At 36.9% G+C, this 23,452-nt stretch overlaps 1 protein-coding gene across 1 annotated transcript in view; it reads left to right on the forward strand.

Annotated features, from left to right (window-relative positions):
- HOOK1 (hook microtubule tethering protein 1) overlaps nt 1–23,452 on the forward strand; it is a 73,831-nt gene that overhangs the window by 27,329 nt on the left and 23,050 nt on the right. Inside the window, exons 9-12 of the mRNA XM_069592925.1 lie at nt 6,145–6,311; nt 13,634–13,774; nt 14,834–15,035; nt 16,067–16,177. Of these exons, the coding sequence (XP_069449026.1) occupies nt 6,145–6,311; nt 13,634–13,774; nt 14,834–15,035; nt 16,067–16,177 (621 nt within the window). The remainder of the gene's footprint in view (nt 1–6,144; nt 6,312–13,633; nt 13,775–14,833; nt 15,036–16,066; nt 16,178–23,452) is intronic.

The raw sequence follows: 23,452 nt of genomic DNA on the forward strand, positions 1-23,452 counted from the left end.
TGACTTCTCACAGTAATCTCAATCAGAAGGAAATCCACTCTTTGAGTTCTTCATTTTATTTGCACTAGATATGAGTGGAAATAATGGCCAAGAAGAAACTAAGGGCCTGACTCTTTCTGATAGGAACAAAGGGTATAGGGCCACACACTGAATTGGGGCCGCACTGATGCCCAAAGGGATTTCTCCACGGAAATGGAATACCATTCTCACCGTCCTTATATGAGGTACTTAAACCTCAGAAATGATAGCCTAGCCCATGTGTTATTAAAAAAGATTGCCCACTGGCTAAGCTGCGCTTCCCCACTCCCACAACTACTGCCCTCCCTCACCATTCATAAGGCTGTATAGAGTGGTGGGAAAAAAACAGTCCCAGCTATAACTTAGAGGGGAAAGCATACTGGGCCGTGGGGTACGTTGGAGAGCATGTCCAAGAAGTCTTCAACATTGCCAAAACAAATAGGGTATCTTGACTGCCAGCAAAGCATGAACTAGATGAAAAGAATAAAAGCATAACATCTGTGTGAACATTATAGACTAAAACCAGAAATAGATAAGTGTATGTAAAAGATAGTAGGCGAGCTTAAAGAGGGCTACCCAGGTGGCCTAGTGGTAAAGAATGCCTGCCAGTGCAGGAGACACAGGAGACACGGGTTTGATGCCCGGGTCACGAAGTTCCCTGGAGAAGGACGTGGCAACCTACTCCAGTATTCTTGCGTGGAGAATCCTATGGACAGAGGAGCTTGGCAGGCTACAGTCTATAGGGTCTCAAAGAGTTGGACATGACTGAAGCGACTTAGCACGCATGCACAAGCTTAGAGAACTTTTGCTTTTATGTAGTATTGCAGTTTCATAGGAACACTTCAGTAGAGTAGACTAGGTGGTAGGACAGTGAAGTGAGATTTAAAAGGAAATTTCAGCTAGAAACAAATCAGTGAATAATTAACATCAAACCTCATCCTAGTTAAGCTCTCAGATTTCAGGAATAAAGGCAAAACAACTCTGTAACACAGGTAGAAAAGCCAAATCACCAACAAAGATAAGAAAATCAGGCTCCCTTACAACTTTGATGCCAGAAAATGGAGGAGCTATATCCCCAAAATGCTGAGGCAGGGAAGAACATTAACTGAAGAAGCGTGAACTGCATTAACTGAAGAAGAGCACAGATGCAAATTCATGAGCCCTTCTGGGGAGAAAACTGCTTGTTCACACAGTCCAGTTAGCAAACATGTTTTAATCAGAATAAAAAAATGCAAGAACTCTGTAGTGAAAGATCTCACTTTAACCCATTTAAATAAAGGTCTATGCATTCTGTGCAGAGGTTACAGACTCTGGAACAACTGAAACTCTGACTCACTAAGTCAGGAGGAAGCCTGATTATGTGTGCTTTAAAAAGAAAAGAAAAAAACCCACATGAGAATTTGATGTAAGGTTTGACAAACTCGTAATCTTATAGTTTTTGTCCAGTGATTATGGGGCCTTTCGGCAAGTTAGGATGAGTTTATCAACAGCTCTTTCCTCTGCCTTACTCAACCATTAATCCTAATACCTGGCAGCCATCAGTAGCTCTCATTTACTTACTGCAGTAACAGAGGCTGGTTATTCTTGCTTACAGTATGTTCAGTTCAGTTCAGGTGCTCAGTCGTGTCCGACTGTTTGCAACCCCATGAATTGCAGCATGCCGGGCCTCCGACCCCATGAATCGCAGCACACCGGGCCTCCCTGTCCATCACCAACTCCGGAGTTCACTCAGACTCGCGTCCATCGAGTCAGTGATGCCATCCAGCCATCTCATCCTCTGTCATCCCCTTCTCCTCCTGCCCCCAACCCTCCCAGCATCAGAGTCTTTTCCAATGAGTCAGTTCTTCGCAGGAGGTGGCCAAAGTACTGGAGTTTCAGCTTTAGCATCATTCCTTCCACAGAAATCCCAGGGCTGATCTCCTTCAGAATGGGCTGGTGGATCTGCTTGCAGTCCAAGGAACTCTCAAGACCACTTCTCCAACACCACAGTTCAAAAGCATCAATTCTTCAGCGCTCAGCCTTCTTCACAGTCCAACTCTCACATCCATACATGACCACAGGAAAAGCCATAGCCTTGACTAGACAGACCTTAGTCAGCAAAGTAATGTCTCTGCTTTTGAATATACTATCTAGGTTGTTAGAGAGAAACATACTCCTACCCAGCACTGGGTCACATATAGTGAGGCAGTGATCTTCAAACATAAAGGTGTCTGAAAATTATGTGTGAAACAGGACTCCAGCTATAGAAATTTATGTTTTAAGTTTTTAAATAAGCTAATATCAAAATATTAAATCTGAGTGGTGTGAGAAAAGAGCATTATTTTTTTTTTAGCTTTTTGAACTTTCTTTTAAATAGCTCAGAGAGAGAGACAGAAAAACTAGAGGAACAGAAAGGGACAGAAGCAGGTACAGAGTGAACGAACTATCACCATGGCATCTTGTTAAAAGATACCTAGAACCACCTCTGGACGTTCTAAGCCACTCATCTGGGGTGGCTCTGGAACCACTATGTGAAATACATGGTTATGAACAAGGTTGGTTACCCACTAGATATTGAAAACTAAGTTTTCCCTTGCTCTTCTTCCTTCTTCAGGAGATTCTTATCCAGTTTGAAGACAAGGTATTGTTTCTACTCTATCATTCTTGTAACAGCCCCTCAGTTCGCTTCAGTTCAGTCGCTAAGTCGTGTCCAACTCTTTGCGACCCCATGAATTGGAGCACGCCAGGCCTCCCTGTCCATCACCGACTCCCGGAGTTCACTCAGACTCACGTCCATCGAGTCCGTGATGCCATCCAGCCATCTCATCCTCTGTCGTCCCCTTCTCCTCCTGCCCCCAATCCCTCCCAGCATCAGGGTTTTTTCCAATGAGTCAACTCTTTGCATGAAGTGGCCAAAGTATTGGAGTTTCAGCTTTAGCATCATTCCTTCCAAAGAACACCCAGGACTGATCTCCTTCAGAATGGACTGGTTGGATCTCCTTGCAGTCCAAGGGATTCTCAAGAGTCTTCTCCAACACCACAGTTCAAAAGCATCAATTCTTTGGCACTCAGCTTTCCTCACAGTCCAACTCTCACATCCATACATGATCACTGGAAAAACCATAGCCTTGACTAGACAGACCTGAGTTGGCAAAGTAATGTCTTTGCTTTTGAATATGCTATCTAGGTTGGTCATAACTCTCCTTCCAAGGAGTAAGCATCTTTTAATTTCATGGCTGCAGTCACCATCTGCAGTGATTTTGGAGCCCCAAAAAATAAAGTCTGACACTGTTTCCTCACCTATTTCCCATGAAGTGAAGAGACCAGATGCCATGATCTTCATTTTCTGAATGTTGAGCTTTAAGCCAACTTTTTCACTCTCGTCCATCAAGAGGTTCTTTAGTTCCTCTTCACTTTTTCCCATAAGGGTGATATCATCTGCATATCTGAGGTTATTGATATTTTTCTCCTGGCAATCTTGATTCCAGCTTGTGCTTCCTCCAGCCCAGCGTTTCTAATGATGTACTCTGCACAAAAGTTAAATAAGCAGGGTGACAATATACAGCCTTGACGTACTCCTTTTCCTATTTGGAACCAGTCTGTTGTTCCATGTCCAGTTCTGACTGTTGCTTCCTGACCTGCGTTATAGGTTTCTCAAGAGGCAGGTTAGGTGGTCTGGTATTCCCATCTCTTTCAGAATTTTCCACAGTTGATTGTTATCCATACAGTCAAAGGCTTTGGCATAGTCAATAAAGCAGAAATAGATGTTTTTCTGGAACTCTCCTGCTTTTTCCATGATCCAGCAGATGTTGGCAATTTGATCTCTGGTTCCTTTGCCTTTTCTAAAACCAGCTTGAACATCTGGAAGTTCACGGTTCACCTATTGCTGAAGCCTGGCTTGGAGAATTTTGAGCATTACTTTACTAGCATGTGAGATGAGGCCAATTGTGCAGTAGTTTGAGCATTCTTTGGCATTGCCTTTCTTTGGGACTGGAATGAAAACCGACCTTTTCCAGTCCTGTGGCCACTGCTGAGTTTTCCAAATTTGCTGGCATATTGAGTGCAGTACTTTCACAGCATCAACTTTCAGGATTTGAAACAGCTCAACTGGAATTCCATCACCTCCACTAGCTTTGCTCGTAGTGATGCTTTCTAAGGCCCACTTGACTTCACATTCCAGGATGTCCGGCTTTAGGTAACAGCCCCTACCCTCAAGCTAATAAGAGATATTCTTTTCTCGCGCCCCCCCAAAAGCATAATACGTCAAAGCACCACATTTTCTGTCCTGTAATTGTGTACATTTCTTCTGTAGGGATCTTAAAGGGTGCAACCTCCATTGTTTTTTGTATCCGAATAACAGGATTGTATTACATGACAGATAATAGTCACTAAACTGCTTATATGACAAGGATGGATGCATGCATTGTACTTAGGAAGAAAAACTGTTTCCTCTTTGTCTGGCAATGTTTTTTCAGACTTTGTGTTACTCGTTTGGAGGACAGCGTTTGTAACTTGCCGACACTGTATTTAAGACTATATAATATATTTGATTTTTTTTAAAGATTTATTTATTTTTTTATTAATTTTGGCTGCTCTAGGTCTTTGTTACTGTGCATGGGCTTTCGCTTGTTCTGGTGATCAGGAGTTACTTTTTGTTGCAGTGAGAGGGCTTCTCACTGTGGTAGCTTCTCTTGTTGTGAAGCACAGGCTCAGTAATTGTGGTTCTTGGGCTTAGGTGCTCCGTGGCATGTGGAATCTTCCTGGATGAGGAATCAAACCATGACCCTTGCATTCACAGGTGATTCTTAACTACCAGACCACCAGGGGAGTCCCTTTAACTTGATTTTAATTTGCTTTTATTAGCTCGCTATGTTAATATGTAGTCCCATTCACGTAACTAGACTGCATTGATTACACCTTTTGAAACTATAAATAGCAAATTTGTGCAGTAATATGTTGTGAAAGGGAAAGTCGCTCAGTCATGTCTGACTCTTTGTGACCCCATGGAATTCTCTAAGCAAGAATACTGGAGTGGGTAGCCGTTCCCTTCTCCAGGGGATTTTCCCAATGCGGGGATCGAACCAAGGTCTCCCTCATTGCAGGCGGAGTCTTTACCAGCTGAGCCTCTAGGGAAGCCCAATAACATAAAAAGTATTGTAAGTTATGATAAGTCAGCCTTTTTCAAACTAATCTTAGTAAAATCCCATGTAGATGTCTGATGTTATTAAAGAAAGAAAGAAAGATAGCGCTATTATGTCCAACTATTGCGATCCCGCAAACTGTAGCCCGCCAGGCTCCTCTGTCTATGGAATTCTCCAGGCAAGAATACTAGAGTGGGTTGTCATTTCCTTCTCCAGGGGGTCTTCCTGACCCAGGAATTGAACCCAGGTCTCCTGCATTGCAGGCAGATGCTTTACCGACTGCTTTACCGACTCAGGAAGCATGTCTTATAAAGGGTTGCAGCCTTATCTCTAAATGTTTAAAGATATTTTTAAATGAAAAAGAAGTAGAACTAAGGGAGCAAATGATGCTTATTAAATGTGTAGGTAGAATTAAAAATGTATCAAGTATTGGTATAGATGTCATTCTAAAGTTACATGTTTATATCCATTTAATCTTAAGCAAATAGTTTCAGTGTGCAGTTGGGTTCAGCTTTTTGCTGCTGATTCACTAACCAAATAATGTGGTTATCCCCTGAAGATACATGTGAATCTGATCATTTTCTACTATGAACCTAAAATGGTAATTTTGTGCATATTTGTTTGTACCTCAGTTTACTAGGTAACAGCATCCTGAAAATACATTTATATGTAAAAGGGAAACAAATTATTTTTTTGAAGTACATAGGTGCATAAAATTTTTAGAGACTTAGAAACAGTTTCTTCTCTGACCTAAAGCAAGCAGGAAGTTTGGAAGATATTCTGCTTTATATGTATTAACTCTCTTTTCTCTGTATTAATAAAATTAATTTTATTTCTTCTGATCCAAACCTCCTAAACCCAGAATTCCAGAGCTAGAAGGATCCTTAGGAATTTATCTAGCCTGATTGACCAGGCTAGTTAATGGCTTGGTCAGATTTAGAATCTAGAACTCCACTCTAAACTCTTATTTGCTACTGATGCTTATGTTTGTGTTTTTGATTTTTAGGTGACAGTGCTTCAAGATGAAAAGAATTCACTAGTTTCTGAGAACGAAATGATGAATGAAAAACTTGACCAGTTGGATGGCTCTTTTGATGATCCAAATACAATGGTTGCAAAAAAATATTTTCATGCACAGTTGCAACTAGAACAATTACAGGAAGAAAACTTCAGGTAGAATTTTTAGTAGAAATCATTCTATACAGTTTTATTAAACTAATAGCTAAGAATCGTAATAGCAACAACTGATGATTAACCATTACAAGGCATGTTTAGAATACTAAGTGGATGAAAATACTGTCTAGTATAAGTGGTTCCTGTCCTCGTAGGGCTAACAAACAATCCAGTTAAGCAAGTGGGATACATATCTAAAAAGCAAAACAATTCAAAATAATGTGTGATGAGGGCCAAACAAAGGCCATAGGCAAGTCCACGAGGAATTTAAAAGAATGATTGCTAAAACCTGGGGAGAAGAGAATTTTTTGCATAGGACAGGGCACTTGATAATTGGAAGAAATATATAAATCTCACACTAAAAGGATGCTTTTCATATCAACTTTTATATTATTTTGGAAAAAAAAGTGTACATCTAACCTTTGATAAACATTATCTTTTTGTGTGCTTACCCCTGAGCCCTGCAGTGTAAGGCCCTGGTAAACAGGTGCTCCAGTTGTACTGTATGTGTTTTTTTGTTACTTTATTTTGGTAAGATTTCAAACTTACTGAAAAAAGTTGCAAGAATAGGATAGGGAGCTTCTGTATATTTCTCATTCAGATTTGACGTTTGTTTTACAGTTCTATTCATTTGCTTTAGCAGTCTCTTTACATAGTCACATGTGTATATATGTTTTGTTTTTTGAACCATTTGAGAGTAAACTGGAGACATACTGCTTTACCCCTATGTACTTCAATGTGTATTTCCTAAGAACAAAGATATTCTCTTATAAACCACAGCATAGTAATCAAAATTAGTGAATTGGTCTTTGAAACAAATCATTATCTAATCTATAGATCATATGCAAATTCTATCAGCTTTCTCAGTATCCTTAAAACTTAAGTTTTTTCTTGTTTCAGAATCTAATCCAGGATCGTGCTTTGCATTTAGAAATGGATTCTGACTCAATGGACTATAATTCCATTACTATCGTCATTTATTTTTATGTTTAAATTGTCCCAGATTTGACCACTGAGAAGCCTTTCAATTAGCCATGTGTCTTTACGATATGTTTCTATCCTTTTTTGAGTATTTTCTTCTTTCTGGCACAACAAAATGTTTCAGACTCCAGTTGTTCTTCCTCGACTCTAGAATCAACCATTTTTCCAAGAAGTCCTGATTCCTTTTAGTGGAGAATATTATTCTCCACTAGAAAGAGAGATCTATGGTCTAGATGAATTTTTCTGTCTAGATTTAGTCTCCGCTAAAAACTAAGGTCTGTGGTCTCAGTTCGGTTCAGTCACTCAGCCGTGTCTCTTTGCGACTCTACCGACTGCAGCACGCCAGGCTTCCCTGTCCATAACCAACTCCCGGAGCTCACTCAAACTCATGTCCATCGAGTCGGTGATGCTATCCAACCATCTCATCCTCTGTCATCCCCCTCTCCTCCTGCCTTCAGTCTTTTCCAGTGAGTCAGTCCTTCACATTAGTTGGCCAGAGTATTGGAGTTTCAGCTTCAGCATCAGTCCTTCCAATGAATATTTAGGGCAGATTTCCTTTAGGATGGACTGGATCTCCTTGCAGTCCAAGGAACTCTCAAGAGTCTTCTCCAATACCACTGTTCAAAAGCATCAATTCTTTGGCACTCAGCTTTCTTTATAGTCCAACTCTCACATCCATACATGACTACTGGAAAAACCATAGCTTTGACTAGATGGACCTTTGTTGGCAAAGTAATGTCTCTGCTTTTTAATATGCTAAGTTGATCATGGCTTTTCTTCCAAGGATGGTCTAGATGAATTTTTCTGTCATTGCTTCTGGGCCACCTTGGTGTACAGAGCTAGGAAATACAGTTTTACAGGTTCATACCAGTCCGTGTTTGCACACGTGTCTATGCATATATCTGTTTATTTCATAGCTACAATTATGAACAGTGAATTCATATTATCATCTTCCATTTCAGTCCAGTGACTTCAGGGTGCATTCTGATTTTCTGCATTTTCGTATTGTAACTCCCTTCTCCAGCATTGAGAAACCTGACTTCCATTTTACTCAGCTGATTTATTCATTTACTCAATCCCAAAACACATTTGAAGTAAGAATCGCTAATCCATGCCTTCTATAAAAAGATAATGCTACAGTGCAAACTAATGCTACACTTCAGTATGTTTACAGTTCTTTTTTTAAGATAATGTTTACATACTGTGAATTGAGTGAATAGCACTGTTTTGCATCTTTTATTAAAAGCATGCATTTGTGTAACTCACATTTTTATCATTTGATAAATCATTTCTGTCACTACAGAAAGTTCCCCTATGTCCCTTCCCAGATAACCCCTATGTCCCAGAGTTTCTTCCGATTATTTTCCAGTATAGATATGTTTTCTCTGATCTAGAACTTCTTAGAAATTGTAATATGAATTCTTTGGTGACTGGCTTCTTTTGCTCAGCATATTTGTGAAATCTACTGATGTTGCTGAATATATCAGTTCTTTTTTTTTTTTTAATTGCTGAGTAGTATTCTGCTAAATGGAATTATTGCACATTGTAACACATTTTGCTTATTCATTTTCCTTTAGATGGACTTTTGAGTTTCCAGATTTGGGCTAATATAAATAAAATGGATATGAACATTGGAATATAAAACTTTCGTGAACATATTTTTCATTTCTCATTGGCAATTACATAAGAGTGGCATTGCTGAGTCACACATTTTATTTGTGTTATATTTAAAAGATACCAGCAAACCATTTCCTAAAGTGGTCATATTGTTTTACATTCCCACCAGCAGTGCTTGCTGCTGGTTGCTCTAGTTACTCTGCCTGTATAACGTAAGTTGGCCTTATCAGTCTTCTTCATCTTAGTTATTCCAGGGAATGGGTTAAGGGTGTTGAATTGTGGCTTTAATGTGCATTTTCCTGATAACTAATGATAATGGTGGTAAGCACCTTTTCATGTGCTTATTTGGACTATATTTTACTATGTGAATTGTCTCTCTACACTGTTAGCCTATTTTTAAATTGGATTGTCTTTGTTACTGAGTTGTAAGAGTTTAAAAAATATATATTCTGGTTATAGAATCTTTGTCAGATATGCATGTAATAATATTTCATCTTTTCTGTAGCTCGCCACTTCATTTTCAAATGGTATCTATAAGGAATTAAAGTTCTTAGATGAAGTCTGATTTATCAGCATTTTTTAGATTAGTGCTTTTTATGTACTGTCCAGGAAATCTGTCTAGTCCCTAGTTATGAAAATACTCTAGTATTTCCTTCTAGAACCTTAATAGTTTTGTTTTTCACAGTTAGGTCTGTGATCCATCTTGAATTGACTTTTTTGAAAATAGTGTAATATGTGGGTGTCAGACTTTAGTTTTATTCCCCTTATGCGTATCCTGTTGTTCCAGTATCATCAGGTGAAAAGATTTTTATTTTACTCCATCAAATTGCTTTGGCACCTTTGTGAAAAATGATATAGCCATAAAATTTGGGTGATTTTCTGTATTCAGTTCCTTCGTACTGATGAATTTGTCTGTCCTTAGCCCATAAGACTTGATCTTGACTACTATAGCTCTAAAGTAAGTCATTTAAAATCAGGTAGTGTGAATATTCCCACTCTTTCTTCTCAAAATATGTTTTGACTCTTCTGTCTTTTGCTTTTTTGGTCAGTTTCTCTTAAAAACCTTTTGTGATTATGACTTCAAGTTGTATATGATTGATGGCTTAACCATATTGAGAATTTCTGTTTTATGAGTTTAGTATCTTTGTCTATTTGTCTTTAATTTCTCTAGCAATGTTGTATTGTTTCCAGCATAGTATTGTGTGTATCTTCTGTTCATTTCATTCTCAAATATTTAAATTTTTGCTATTATAAACACAGTTAGAAAAATTATTCTGAAAAGTTGCTGCTAATATATAGATACACAGTTGACTTTTATATGTTGAAACTTTTATATCTTAATGTCTTGCATTTGAAGACTTGTATGTTTTTCAAAGTTTCCTCTTTTTTTTGTTCAAACAACTTTATTTATTTACTTTTTTATTTTTTGGCCACTGCTCAGCATACAGGATCTTGGTTCTCTGACCAGGGTCCAGTCCCGTGCTCCTGCAGTGGAAGTGCAAAGTCTTAACCACTGGGCCACCAGGGAAGCCCTGCAAAGTTTCTTAATTCACTTACTGATTCTAGTAGTTTGTTTTGGTAAAAAATCCTAAAGAATCTGCAGTCATCTATTAATAGACCTTTACCTCTTCCTTTTATTATTTCTGCCTTGTCTTTATTTTCCTTGCTTTGAATGGGAGCAAACATCTTGCTATGTTCTGGGTCTTGGGGAGAAAATGTCCAATTAAGTACAGTCAAGTATGAAACTAGCTAAATAGTTTTTTTTAATATGTATTTGTTTATTTCTGGCTGTGCTGGGTCTTTGTTATTGTGTGGGCTTTCTCTAGTTGTGGAGAGTCGGCAGTACTCTCCAGTTGCGGTAGTTGTGGAGAGTGGCGGATACTCTCTAGCTGAGTGCCAGCTTCTCGTTGCAGTGTCTTATTTCGGAGCACGGGGTCTAGGCGCACGGATCAGTAGCTGCAGCACGTGGTCTCTAGAGCACAGGCCCAGCAGTCGTGGCACACGGGCTTAGTTGGCTCTGCTGCATGTGGAATCTTCCTGGACCAGGAATCAAGCTTGTGTCCCCTGCATTGGCAGGCAGATTCTTTACCACTGAGCCACCAGCGAAGCCTGCTGTAGAGTTTTTAAATTGGCTTTTTATCAGATTGAAAGAGTTCTCCATTATTTCTGCCTTGCTAAGAGTTTTTATCATTTATCAGCGTTGATTTTTGTCTTAGGACTTCTGTGCATCTTGAAAAAAGATGATTTGGTTTTTCTTTTTTATTCTTTTAATACGATTAATTTTTGAATGTTAAAAAAATTTGTGTTCCAGAGAAAAACCACCTTGGTCATATTTTCTTATCTTATACACATATGACTCGATTTGATTTGTTGATATTTTGAAAGTATTTTTGTGTCTTGTCTTTATAATAGATACTGGTCTATAACTTTTTTCTCTTGTAATGTCTTTCAGGTTTTGTTCTGCTAGTCTCATAGAATAATTGGGAAATACTCTCTCCTCCTCTATTTTCTGAAAGAGTTTATGTAAGAATGACATTATTTCTTCCTTCAATATTTGATAGAATTAATCAGTAAAACAATTGGATCTGTGGTTTTCTTTGTGAAAAGGCTTCTAATGACACATGTAATTTATTTAATGGTTCATAGGCTTTTCAGATTTTGTTTCATATTATGTCAATTTCCTAAATTGTCTTTTTCAAGGTATATATTTATTTAAGTTGTTTAGTTTATTGGCATGAAGTTTTTCATAATATTCTATTTATGGTCCCTTTAATGATTGTAGGAGCTGTAACGGTGTTTCCTTTTTCATTCTTGATGTTGGTAATTTGTGTTTTCTTTCATTTTTCTTGGTCACCCTTGCTTGAGGTTCATCAGTTTTATTAATCTTACACCCTTTATTAATTGAACAGCCTTTATTAGTTTCCCATAGTTTGAGTTTTAGATCTCTGTTCTTTATTCCTTTCCTTTTACTTACTTTGGATTTGATTTGCTCTTCTTTTTCTAGCCTCCTAAAGTTAGACGATTGATTTTAAGCATTTCTTTATTTCTATTATAAGCCTTTAAAACTGTAAATTTCTCTCTAAGCACTGATTTAGCTGTGTCCCTAGAATCTGATTTGATTGCGTTTCTGTTATTATTCAGTTCAAAATATCTTCTAATTTCCTCTCTGATTTCTTTTCTGACTCAGGAATCATTTAGAAATGTATTTTTAAATTTCCAAATATTTAAGGCTTTTCTCCAAACTTCTCATTGTGACTGATTCCTAATTTAATTTCCTCATGGTTAGAGAATATAATCCATAAGACTTCATTCTTTTTAATATTTATGATACCTATTGATCATCACATGTTTTATTGCAGTGAATATTCCATGTGTACTTGCAAAGGATGTGTATTTTTTTTTTTACTGACATGCTTCACAAATATTTATTATATCAAGCTGATTAGTAGGGTTATTCAGATTTCTTCTGTATTTGACATTTTTGGTTAGTTCTTTCATTTATTGGGAGACTGATGTTAACATTCTTGACAATAATTATGGATTTGTAGATCTCTGATTCTGTCAGTTTTTGCTTCATCTGTTTTAAAATTTTGTTTTTAGTTGCACATAATTTTTTGATATGTCTTTCTGATGGCTTGACCCTGTGATAATTGTGAAATGTCTATACCTTTGGTAATACTTTTTGTATTAAACCATTTTTTGATGTTAAGATAAATACCCCAGTTTTCTTTGCTTATTATTTGCATGATACTTATTTTCATCTTTTTACTTTTAACCTATTGTGTCTTGAAATTTAAAATGTTTCTTATAACTAGTATATATTTGAGCCTTGCTTTTTTATCCAGTCTGATAGTCTCTGCCTTTTTAATTGGTGTGTTTAGTCCTTTTGCCCTTTACATAATTTTTGATATGGTTGTGCTTAAGGTCTATCAGTTTGCTGTTTTTCATTTGTCATATTTGTTCTTGTGTTTCTTCTTTTCTGCATTATTGTCAGCTGATCAAGTAATTTTTAAATATTTTTATCACTATATAGTCATTTTAGTTTTTGTTGTTGCTCTTGGGTTCAAAGTATTTATTCTTTATCACAGACTATACTTAGAGTTCATATTTCACCACTTTACGTACTGTGTACATTTTTGGGTAACTTTATATGGTTTCTCTTTTTCTTTTGAAATTAAAATTCCTGTTTGAACTAGAGAACCAGGCTCAGTGTTTCAAAGTGATAATGAAAATTCAGAACATTACTGGCTTATCAGTTCTTACAAGTAACTGCACTAATGCAAGATGTTAATAATAAGGGAGACTGGGGAATGAGACAACCATGAGAGAATATATAGGAACTTGGTACTTCCTGTTCAGTTTTTCTGGAAAAAAAAAGTTATTAATTTTTTTAAGTAAAAAAAATCATTTGATCATAAATGTTAAGAGTTTACTTTTGGACTTCTAATTGTCATTGATCCATATGTCTAGCTTTATGGTAGTATGACACTATCATCATTACTGTAGCTCTGTAGTAACTTTTAAAATTGGAAAGTGTGAGTTCTCCAACTTTTTTTTAAGCTATTGTTTTGAAACTAAGGACTAGAAAGGAGCTTATTCCTTTAGTTTTTCTTTTTTTGAATGTGGAATCAAACATTTTAAAAATAAGTTTTGCTAAGCTCATATCTCAGTGAAAAAACAAATAATGGAAATTACATTATAAATACTTGTTTTCTTTATGCAAGGCTTGAAGCTGCAAAAGATGATTACCGTGTTCACTGTGAAGAACTTGAAAAGCAATTAATTGAATTTCAACATAGGAATGATGAATTGACTAGTCTTGCTGAGGAAACAAGAGCCCTGAAAGATGAAATAGATGTTCTTAGGTATGGCATGTCTAAATATAATTATGTCACTTCTCATTTTGGTATTCTGTATTTTAATTAAGGAATCTTACAGTTATACCTGTGTATCAAGTATTGATCAGTTTTTATCGAAGTTCCTAGTCTTTACTTCTTTTATGTTTGTTGATAGTTATGTGAAGTTTTAGGATATTTGATTCCTGTTAGGACAGATTTTCATATTAGAACCATAAACCTTTTTCTTATTTCTGATCAAGCTGAGTTATTTTTAGATACATTTGACTTGACCTTCTTGTACTTACTAGTACATCTTGTGAAATTTTTGTGTAAGAAATGTATTCTCACAAACCATATTTTGACATTTGATAAAATTATAGATAAGAATCCTAGCATTTATTTCAAGATTATCCCAGGTTCTCTTATTGTCTTTGACAGTACAGAGTTTATAATGAGCTTCGGCTGTGATATGTTAAGCAAAGAATCTGTTTAAATGATTTTTTATGTTAATTTTTCTTAATTAACCATTTCTTACACAGTTTTTAATGTTCATTTAAAAGAAAATCTTTATAAGCATTAATGTTAACCTTCACGTGATATTGAAATGATTCTGTGTATTTATTCTCCATCCCATTTGTCAGGTGTGCACAACTCTAAAGGGAAGTGCTTTGCCAAACAAATTGTAAATTCAGTCAACTTACTGAATATATCACATACTTAGAACAAACTACATTAGATTTATGCACAGAGCACAACTGGCCTGTAAATTAAAATGCAGCTCAGAACTGTTCAGCTGTATTTACAAAACCATTCTTTTTTTAATACATTGTTATGATATATAGAATAGTTCGATAATACAGTGTGTCAAATTTCGAGCATTTTATTTTGATGACTTTATAACAGAAGGGTTGAACTTTCTGAGCCCATTTCCAGATTTCTCACAAAGTTAATGATCTCTTTTCTTTCCCTCTCATTTTTTTTAACCAGTTGATAGTTCATTTGGAAGACTCCTTTTCCAGCCAGAATAACACTGTTATGTGCATTTACTTGTTTTTATACAGTAATGTTTAATCTTTGTTATTATAGGGCTACCTCTGATAAAGCAAATAAACTGGAGTCTACAGTTGAGATATATCGTCAGAAGCTACAAGATCTGAATGACCTTCGCAAGCAGGTGAAAACTTTACAGGAAACAAACATGATGTACATGCATAATACAGTCAGCTTAGAGGAGGAGTTAAAGAAGGCAAATGCTGCACGCACACAATTAGAAACATACAAGAGACAGGTAAGAAAATATCTAAAGTTTTTTAATCAATGAAATTGAAAGAGTGTAACTTTTCACTCCTTAAGAAGGATGTAGCAGAGAATAAGCACTGTGCTGTGCTGTGCTGTGCTGTGCTTAGTTGCTCAGTCGTGTCCGACTCTTTGCAATCCCATGGACTGTGTAGCCCACCAGGCTCCTCTGTCCATTGGGATTCTCCAGGCAAGAATACTGGAGTGGGTTGCTATGCCCTCCTTCAGGGGATCTTGCCAACCCAGGAATAGAACCCACGTCTCACACATTGCAGGTGGATTATTTACCATCTGAGCCACCAGGGAAGCCCAAAAATATTGGAGTGGGTAGTCTATTCCTTCTCCAGAGAGACTTCCCGACCCAGGAATAGAACTGGGGTCTCCTGCATTTCAGGTGGATTCTTTACCCGCTGAGCAACCCAGGAAGCCCCAAATAAACACTACTTGTAGTCAGTTGTGTACTTCTTATTATCACATGTATCTTCTATCTGTAATTTTAATTCAAGAGTTGATCATTGAGTTTGTGTTTTCTAGGTCTTTTGGACTTCCCTGATAGCTTAGTTGGTAAAGAATCTGTCTGCAGTGCAGGAGACCTCGGTTTGATTCCTGGGTCAGGAAGATCTGCTGGAGAAGGGATAAACCACCCACTGCAGTATTATTGGGCTTCCCTTGTGGCATTTTTATTGGCTTCTGAGCTTTTGTATACTTTGGGGATATTTTGTTTCATTAACATTTCTGATAACCAGGGATAAATACCTAGAGAATGGAGTTATAACCTAAAATATTCTCTTTTGCTATTTGTCAAACACCCTAGAGAAACAGTAGAAGACTTATTTTTTTGCTAAATTATTATTTGTGTATTTTAAAATTTATTTTAATTTTTTTATTTATATGCCATTTCCACAAATATTTAAAATTAGACTGTAATCTTACTATAAATTTTATTTCCAGTTGTTCATTTATTGATCTCTGAAATGCTATCAATATATACTCTTTATTTTCTACTTTTGTTTCTGATAAAAGGTTCAGGATCTTCATGTTAAACTTTCCTCTGAATCCAAAAGGGCAGACACACTAGCCTTTGAAATGAAGCGGCTTGAAGAAAAACATGAAGCTTTACTTAAGGAAAAAGAGGTAAACACAAATATAATTGATGTGAAATATGTATGTCCTGTTTTAGTTTTAATATTGTCCTTGATGTTTTAAGAATGGAAGTGATGTAACCGGTTCTTCTTTCTCCAAATTGAAATTAGTGATGTAAAAGAAAGTCTTGTAGAAATTCTTTATGCAGTTTTGTAAGTTTTCTTGATATGATAAGATGAAGTCATGTCTCAGTGCATGTGTTCCAGCTCTAGACTGTCAATTCCTTGAAAGCAAGGACCATAGATGCAATTTTTAAAAGCTTTATTAGGATATAATTTACATATCATAAATTTCACCTATTTAAAAGGTATAGTTCAATGGTGTTTAGTGTATTCAGAGCTGGAAACCATCATCGTTTTAGAATTCTGTCATCATTCCAAAGAGACCCTGTGCCTGATAGCAGTTATTCTGCATCTGGTCCTCTTTTCCCCAGCCTTAGCAACCATTAATCTACTTGCTGTCTATGAATTTGCCTGGTCTGTCCCGAATATATAACCATACACTTTATGACTTTTGTGACTGGGTCCCATCGTTTAGCATGATACTTTCAAGGTTCATCGGTGTTGTAGCATGTATCAGCACTGTATTCATTTTTATTGCTGAGTAGTGATCTGTCAGACTTTATTTTGGGGGCCTCCAAAATCACTGCAGATGGTGATTGCAGCCATGAAATTAAAAGACGCTTACTCCTTGGAAGAAAAGTTATGACCAACCTAGACAGCATATTCAAAAGCAGAGACATTGCTTTGCCAACAAAGGTCCGTCTAGTCAAGGCTATGGTTTTTCCATTAGTCATGTATGGATGTGAGAGTTGGACTGTGAAGAAAGCTGAGTGCCAAAGAATTGATGCTTTTGAACTGTGGTGTTGGAGAAGACTCTTGAGAGTCCCTTGGACTGCAAGGAGATCCAACCAGTCCATCTGAAAGGAGATCAGTCCTGGGTGTTCTTTGGAAGGACTGATGCTGAAGCTGAAACTCCAATACTTTGGCCACCTCATGCGAAGAGTTGACTCATTGAAAAAGACCCTGATGCTGGTAGGGATTGGGGGCAGGAGGAGAAGGGGACAACAGAGGATGAGATGGCTGGATGACATCACCAACTCGATGGACATGAGTTTGGGTAAACTGCTGGAGTTGGTGATGGACAAGGAGACCTGATGTGCTGCAGTTCATGGGGTCGCAAAGAGTTGGACACGACTGAACTGAACTGAATTGAGTAATCTGTTATATGGATATACCATATTTTATTTATCTGTTCATCAGTGGGAACAAAGTCCAGTTGGGTTGTTTCCACATTTTGTCTATTAAATGAATAATGTGGCTATGAACATTTATGTACAAGTTTTTATGTGGACACATGTCTTCATTCTTGAATAGGTGTTGAAGAATGGTATTGCTGGGTCATATGGTAGATGTTTAACATTTTTAAGAATTACCAGACTTTTATAAAGTGGATGAACCATTTTTCATTCTCACTAGCAGTTTGTAAAAGATTCCAAGTTCTCCCAACTCTTGTCAAATCATATTGAATTTTAATTTTGGCTATCCTAGTAGGTATGAAGTATATCCTAGTAGGTATGAAGTATTATATCATTGTGGTTTTGATTTGTATTTCCCTAATGACAAATGATGTTGAACATCTTTTCATGAACTTATTGACCATTTCTGATTTTACTTCTTTGAGAAATACCTCTTCAGATTCTTTAGACCATATTTTATTTGTTATTTGCTTTTTTATTTTTGAGTTCTAAGAGTTCTTTATATATTCTAGATACAAATCTCTTGTCAGATACATGGTTTGCAAATATTTTCTCCCATTCTTTGAGTCATCTTTGCACTTTTTAAATGGTGTATGTGTGTGTGTGTGTGTGTGTGTGTGTATGTATGTCTATGTCTGTGTATATTGCAGCAGAATAGTTCTTTATTTGATGAAAACAGTTATCTACTTTTTCTTTTGTGTTTTTTTGGTGGTGTTTCTATGACACTATAGGGTAACCTTAAGGTTATAAAGGTTTAGTCCTCTGTTTTCTTTTATATTTTTAGCTCTTATATTGACTCTGTGGTCAGTATTGAATTCATTTTTATGTGGTGTGAGATAAGTTTCTAACTTTCTTCCTCTGTGTTTTAGATATTCATTTGTCCCAGCACCATTTGTTGACATTGACTGTTCTTTCCCCCACTGAATATTCTTGATACTCTTGTTAAAAATCATTTGACATGGTCCTGTAATGATGGACATGTTATACCTTTGTCAAAACTCATAAAAATGAAACAAAGCATGTACCCTAATGTAGACTTATGTCCTTTAGTTAACAATAGTGTATCACTTTTGGCTTATCAGTTCTTAGAAGTAACCACACTAATGCAAGATGTTAATAATAAGGGAAACTGGGGAGTTGGTGGGGGGGGGATGACGGAATATATGGGAACTTTGTACTTTCTGTTCAGGGTTTTTAAAACCTATTAATTTTTTTAAAGTAAAAAGCATTTGGCCACAAATGTTAGAGTTTATTTCCAGATTTTTAACTGTCATTGATATATATGTCTAATTTTATGGTAATACCACACTGTCATGATTACTGAAGCTTTATACTAAGTTGAAATTTGAAAGTATACTCATTTGAAATAAGTTCTCCAACTTTTTCTTTGGAAAGCTATTGTTTTGGTTATTCTGGGTCTCTAGCATTTCATACGAGTCTAAGGGTCAGATTATTGTTCCTGCAAAAGAGCCAGATTGAAATATTGATAGAAATTTCCTGAATCTGTTGATCAGTTTGGAAACCTGGCCACCTTAATAGCATTCAGTTTTCTGATCCATTAATATGTCATTAACATTCCATATATTTAGGTCTTTAGTTTCTTTCAATAGTGTTTTGTAGTTTTCATAAGATTCACACCTTTTAAAACTGTTCATGATTGTTTTATTCTTTCTAATGTCAGTGCTAACATATAGAAATACAATTTATTTTTTGACATTGATCTTGAATTTTATTTACATCCTTGTTGGATTCCCTTAGTATTTCTAATAGTTTTTAGTGAATTCTTTAGGATTTTTTATATACAAAATCAGGACATCTGTAAATACAGATAGTTTTATTTCTTTTTTTACATTCTGAATGTCTTTTATTTCTTGTTAAATTGTCCTATCTAGAACCTTCAGTACTTTGTTGAAGGAAATGGCAAGGTGAGAGTATCTTTCTCTTGTTTCCAACATTAGGAAGAAAGCATTCATTCTTTCACCATGATGTGTCTTATTCGTTGTGGATTTTATTTGTAGATTCCTTCTGTCAGGTTAAAGAAGTTTTAATTCCTAATTTGTTCCATGTTTTTATCCTGAAAGGGTTCTGGATTTTGTCAACTTCTATTTCTGGGTTAGTAGGATAACACATAGTTCTTGTCTTTTACTGTATTTGTGTCATGTGTTACACTGATTTTTTAAAATCTTAAACCAGTTTGTGTTCTTAAGGTAATTCTATTTAGTCATAGGGTATAATCACTTTTGTATGTTGCTTGATTCAGTTTGCTAGTATTTTGTTGAGTGTTTTCCCATCCATATTATAATAGATATTGGTTGGTAATTTTCTTTTGATGTCATTGCCTGGTTTTGGTGTCAAGGTGATATGATATAAAATGCATTGAGAAAATGTTCCTGCATCTTTGGTCTTAGTTCACTTGAAGTCTTTGTCTAGTATGTCCACCCACTAGTGTCATCTCATTGACTCTTTCTGTTAACTGTTCATTTTTTTTTTTTTCCCCTGTGTAGGAATGTCTCTGTTTCTTTGCATGTATTTTGTTGTTGTTGTTGAAAATATGACCTTTAAAATAGTAATGTGTTTCAACTCTGGAAATCAGATTTCCTCCCAACCTCAGGGTTTTTTGTTTTTGGTGGTTTTTTAGTGACTCTTTTGGACTAATTCTATAAAGTTTTTTTTTTTTTTTCCTTTGTAATGTGCAGCTACTGCATTCTCTGCTCAGTAACCGTTAAGATCAGTTAATGATTTGTCAACTATTTCCGTAGATCTCCCAATCTTTGCCAAAGGACTCAATGTGTATTTAGTTAGGAAAACATCTTCAGTTCTTAGGAAGTTTAAAACTCTGCCTTTGCCTTTATTTCCTGTTTGCACAGGGTTTCAAGTTTATCCAGAGCTGAGACATTGGGGTCCTCTAAGGTTATTTCTGGGCATGCACACAGCTCTGTACATAGCTGACCTCCTAGATCTCCAGGAATATGTTAGGACTTTTTAACATCCTCTATGGATGTCTTGTTTCTCAGCTCTTCCTTGTAAGTGTTTCACAAGAGTCTTGTTTGCCTTAACTGGCATCATGCCTTCAGCAGCTATAATGAAAGCAATTGCTGATGATTGTTTTTTACAGATGCCTAAGGAATATTTTCTGGCACAGCAAGTACCAAATTAGCTCAAATAATGAAAAGCATGATTGGGACTTTTCCAAGGTGCTGTTTGACAGACCAAATAGTGATAGTTTTCTTTTTCTTTTTTTAAAAAATATATCTAGCATGGAGCTTTTAAAGAAGAGTTTCATAGCTAGTCAGCCTTTCCAGGTGGTGGTAACCTCTGCTTTTCAAAGCTACTCAGGGCTACTCCATGGTTGGGGAGAAGATGATATAGTAATCAGGATAGTTAAAAGAACAAAAAGCTCACTGTACTAAGGTTTAGCACAGTTTCTTTAATAAGTGCACCTCAGATCATGGCAAACCTTTGGTTAATCTTCAGAATTTTTGAAAAGCTGATTTTGACAAATTGCAAGTGTTCACATTGCATTTATGAAGGAACAGATTTATAGGGGTCCTGATGCCTGACTGTAGTTATAATTTACAGTGTTCAGAGATCCTTAGAACATCTGTACACACTGGCCTAAGGACCCTTGGAATCAGTTACCAATTTACTGCTAAGTTGATATGAGCCACATAATGGACATTATAGGGTTTTATTTATTGATTTGAAGTATCCAGTTCCAGTTCAGTCGCTCAGTCATGTCCGACTCTTTGCGACCCCATCAATCGCAGCACACCAGGCCTCCCTGTCCATCGCTGTCTCCTGGAGTTCACTAGACTCACGTCCACCGAGTCCGTGATGCCATCCAGCCATCTCGTCCTCTGTCGTCCCCTTCTCCTCCTGCCCCCAATCCCTCCCAGCATCAGAGTCTTTTCCAATGAGTCAACTCTTCGCAGGAGGTGGCCAAAGTACTGGAGCTTCAGCTTTAGCATCATTCCTTCCAAAGAAATCCCAGGGTAGATCTCCTTCAGGATGGACTGGTTGGATCTCCTTGCAGTCCAAGGGACTCTCAAGAGTCTTCTCCAACACCATTGTTCAAAAGCATCAGTTCTTCGGTGCTCAGCCTTCTTCACAGTCCAACTCTCACATCCATACATGACTGCTGGAAAAACCATAGCCTTGACTAGACAGACCTTAGTCGGCAAAGTAATGTCTCTGCTTTTCAATATGCTATCTAGGTTGGTCATCACTTTTCTTCCAAGGAGTAAGCGTCTTTTAATTTCATGGCTGCAGTCACCATCTGCAGTGATTTTGGAGCCCGAAAAAATAAAGTCTAACACTGTTTCTACTGTTTCCCCATCTATTTCCCATGAAGTGATGGGACCGGATGCCATGATCTTTGTTTTCTGAATGTTGAGCTTTAAGCAAGCTTTTTCACTCTCCTCTTTTACTTTCATCAAGAGGCTTTTTTTTTTTAATTTTTTTTTAAATTTTTTAAATTTTAAAATCTTTAATTCTTACATGTGTTCCCAAACATGACCCCCCCCCCCCCACCTCCCTCCCCACAACATCTCTCTGGGTCATCCCCATGCACCAGCCCCAAGCATGCTGCACCCTACGTCAGACATGGACTGGCGATTCAATTCTTACATGATAGTATACATGTTAGAATTCCCATTCTCCCAAGTCATCCCACCCTCTCCCTCTCCCTCTGAGTCCAAAAGTCCGTTATACACATCTGTGTCTTTTTTCCTGTCTTGCATACAGGGTCGTCATTGCCATCTTCCTAAATTCCATATATATGTGTTAGTATACTGTATTGGTGTTTTTCTTTCTGGCTTACTTCACTCTGTATAATTGGCTCCAGTTTCATCCATCTCATCAGAACTGATTCAAATGAATTCTTTTTAACGGCTGAGTAATACTCCATTGTGTATATGTACCACAGCTTTCTTATCCATTCATCTGCTGATGGACATCTAGGTTGTTTCCATGTCCTGGCTATTATAAACAGTGCTGCGATGAACATTGGGGTACATGTGTCTCTTTCAATTCTGGTTTCCTCGGTGTGTATGCCCAGCAGTGGGATTGCTGGGTCATAAGGTAGTTCTATTTGCAATTTTTTAAGGAATCTCCACACTGTTCTCCATAGTGGCTGTACTAGTTTGCATTCCCACCAACAGTGTAGGAGGGTTCCGTTTTCTCCACACCCTCTCCAGAATTTATTGCTTGCAGATTTTTGGATGGCAGCCATTCTGACTGGTGTGAAGTGGTACCTCATTGTGGTTTTGATTTGCATTTCTCTAATAATGAGTGATGTTGAGCATCTTTTCATGTGTTTGTTAGCCATCCGTATGTCTTCTTTGGAGAAATGTCTATTTAGTTCTTTGGCCCATTTTTTGATTGGGTCGTTTATTTTTCTGGATTGAGCTGCAGAAGTTGCTTGTATATTTTTGAGATTAGTTGTTTGTCAGTTGCTTCATTTGCTATTATTTTCTCCCATGCAGAAGGCTGTCTTTTCACCTTGCTTATATTTTCCTTTGTTGTGCAGAAGCTTTTAATTTTAATTAGATCCCATTTGTTTATTTTTGCTTTTATTTCCCATATTCTGGGAGGTGGATCATAGAGGATCCTGCTGTGATTTATGTCTGAGAGTGTTTTGCCTATGTTCTCCTCTAGGAGTTTTATAGTTTCTGATCTTACATTTAGATCTTTAATCCATTTTGAGTTTATTTTTGTGTATGGTGTTAGAAAGTGTTCTAGTTTCATTCTTTTACAAGTGGTTGACCAGTTTTCCCAGCACCACTTGTTAAAGAGATTGTCTTTACTCCATTGTATATTCTTGCCTCCTTTGTCAAAGATAAGGTGTCCATATGTGTGTGGATTTATCTCTGGGCTTTCTATTTTGTTCCATTGATCTATGTGTCTGTCTTTGTGCCAGTACCATACTGTCTTGATGACTGTGGCTTTGTAGTAGAGCCTGAAGTCAGGCAAGTTGATTCCTCCAGTTCCATTCTTCTTTCTCAAGATTG

This window comes from Ovis canadensis, chromosome 1 (genome assembly GCF_042477335.2).
Source record: "Ovis canadensis isolate MfBH-ARS-UI-01 breed Bighorn chromosome 1, ARS-UI_OviCan_v2, whole genome shotgun sequence".
In the NCBI taxonomy this organism is placed as follows: domain Eukaryota; kingdom Metazoa; phylum Chordata; class Mammalia; order Artiodactyla; family Bovidae; genus Ovis; species Ovis canadensis.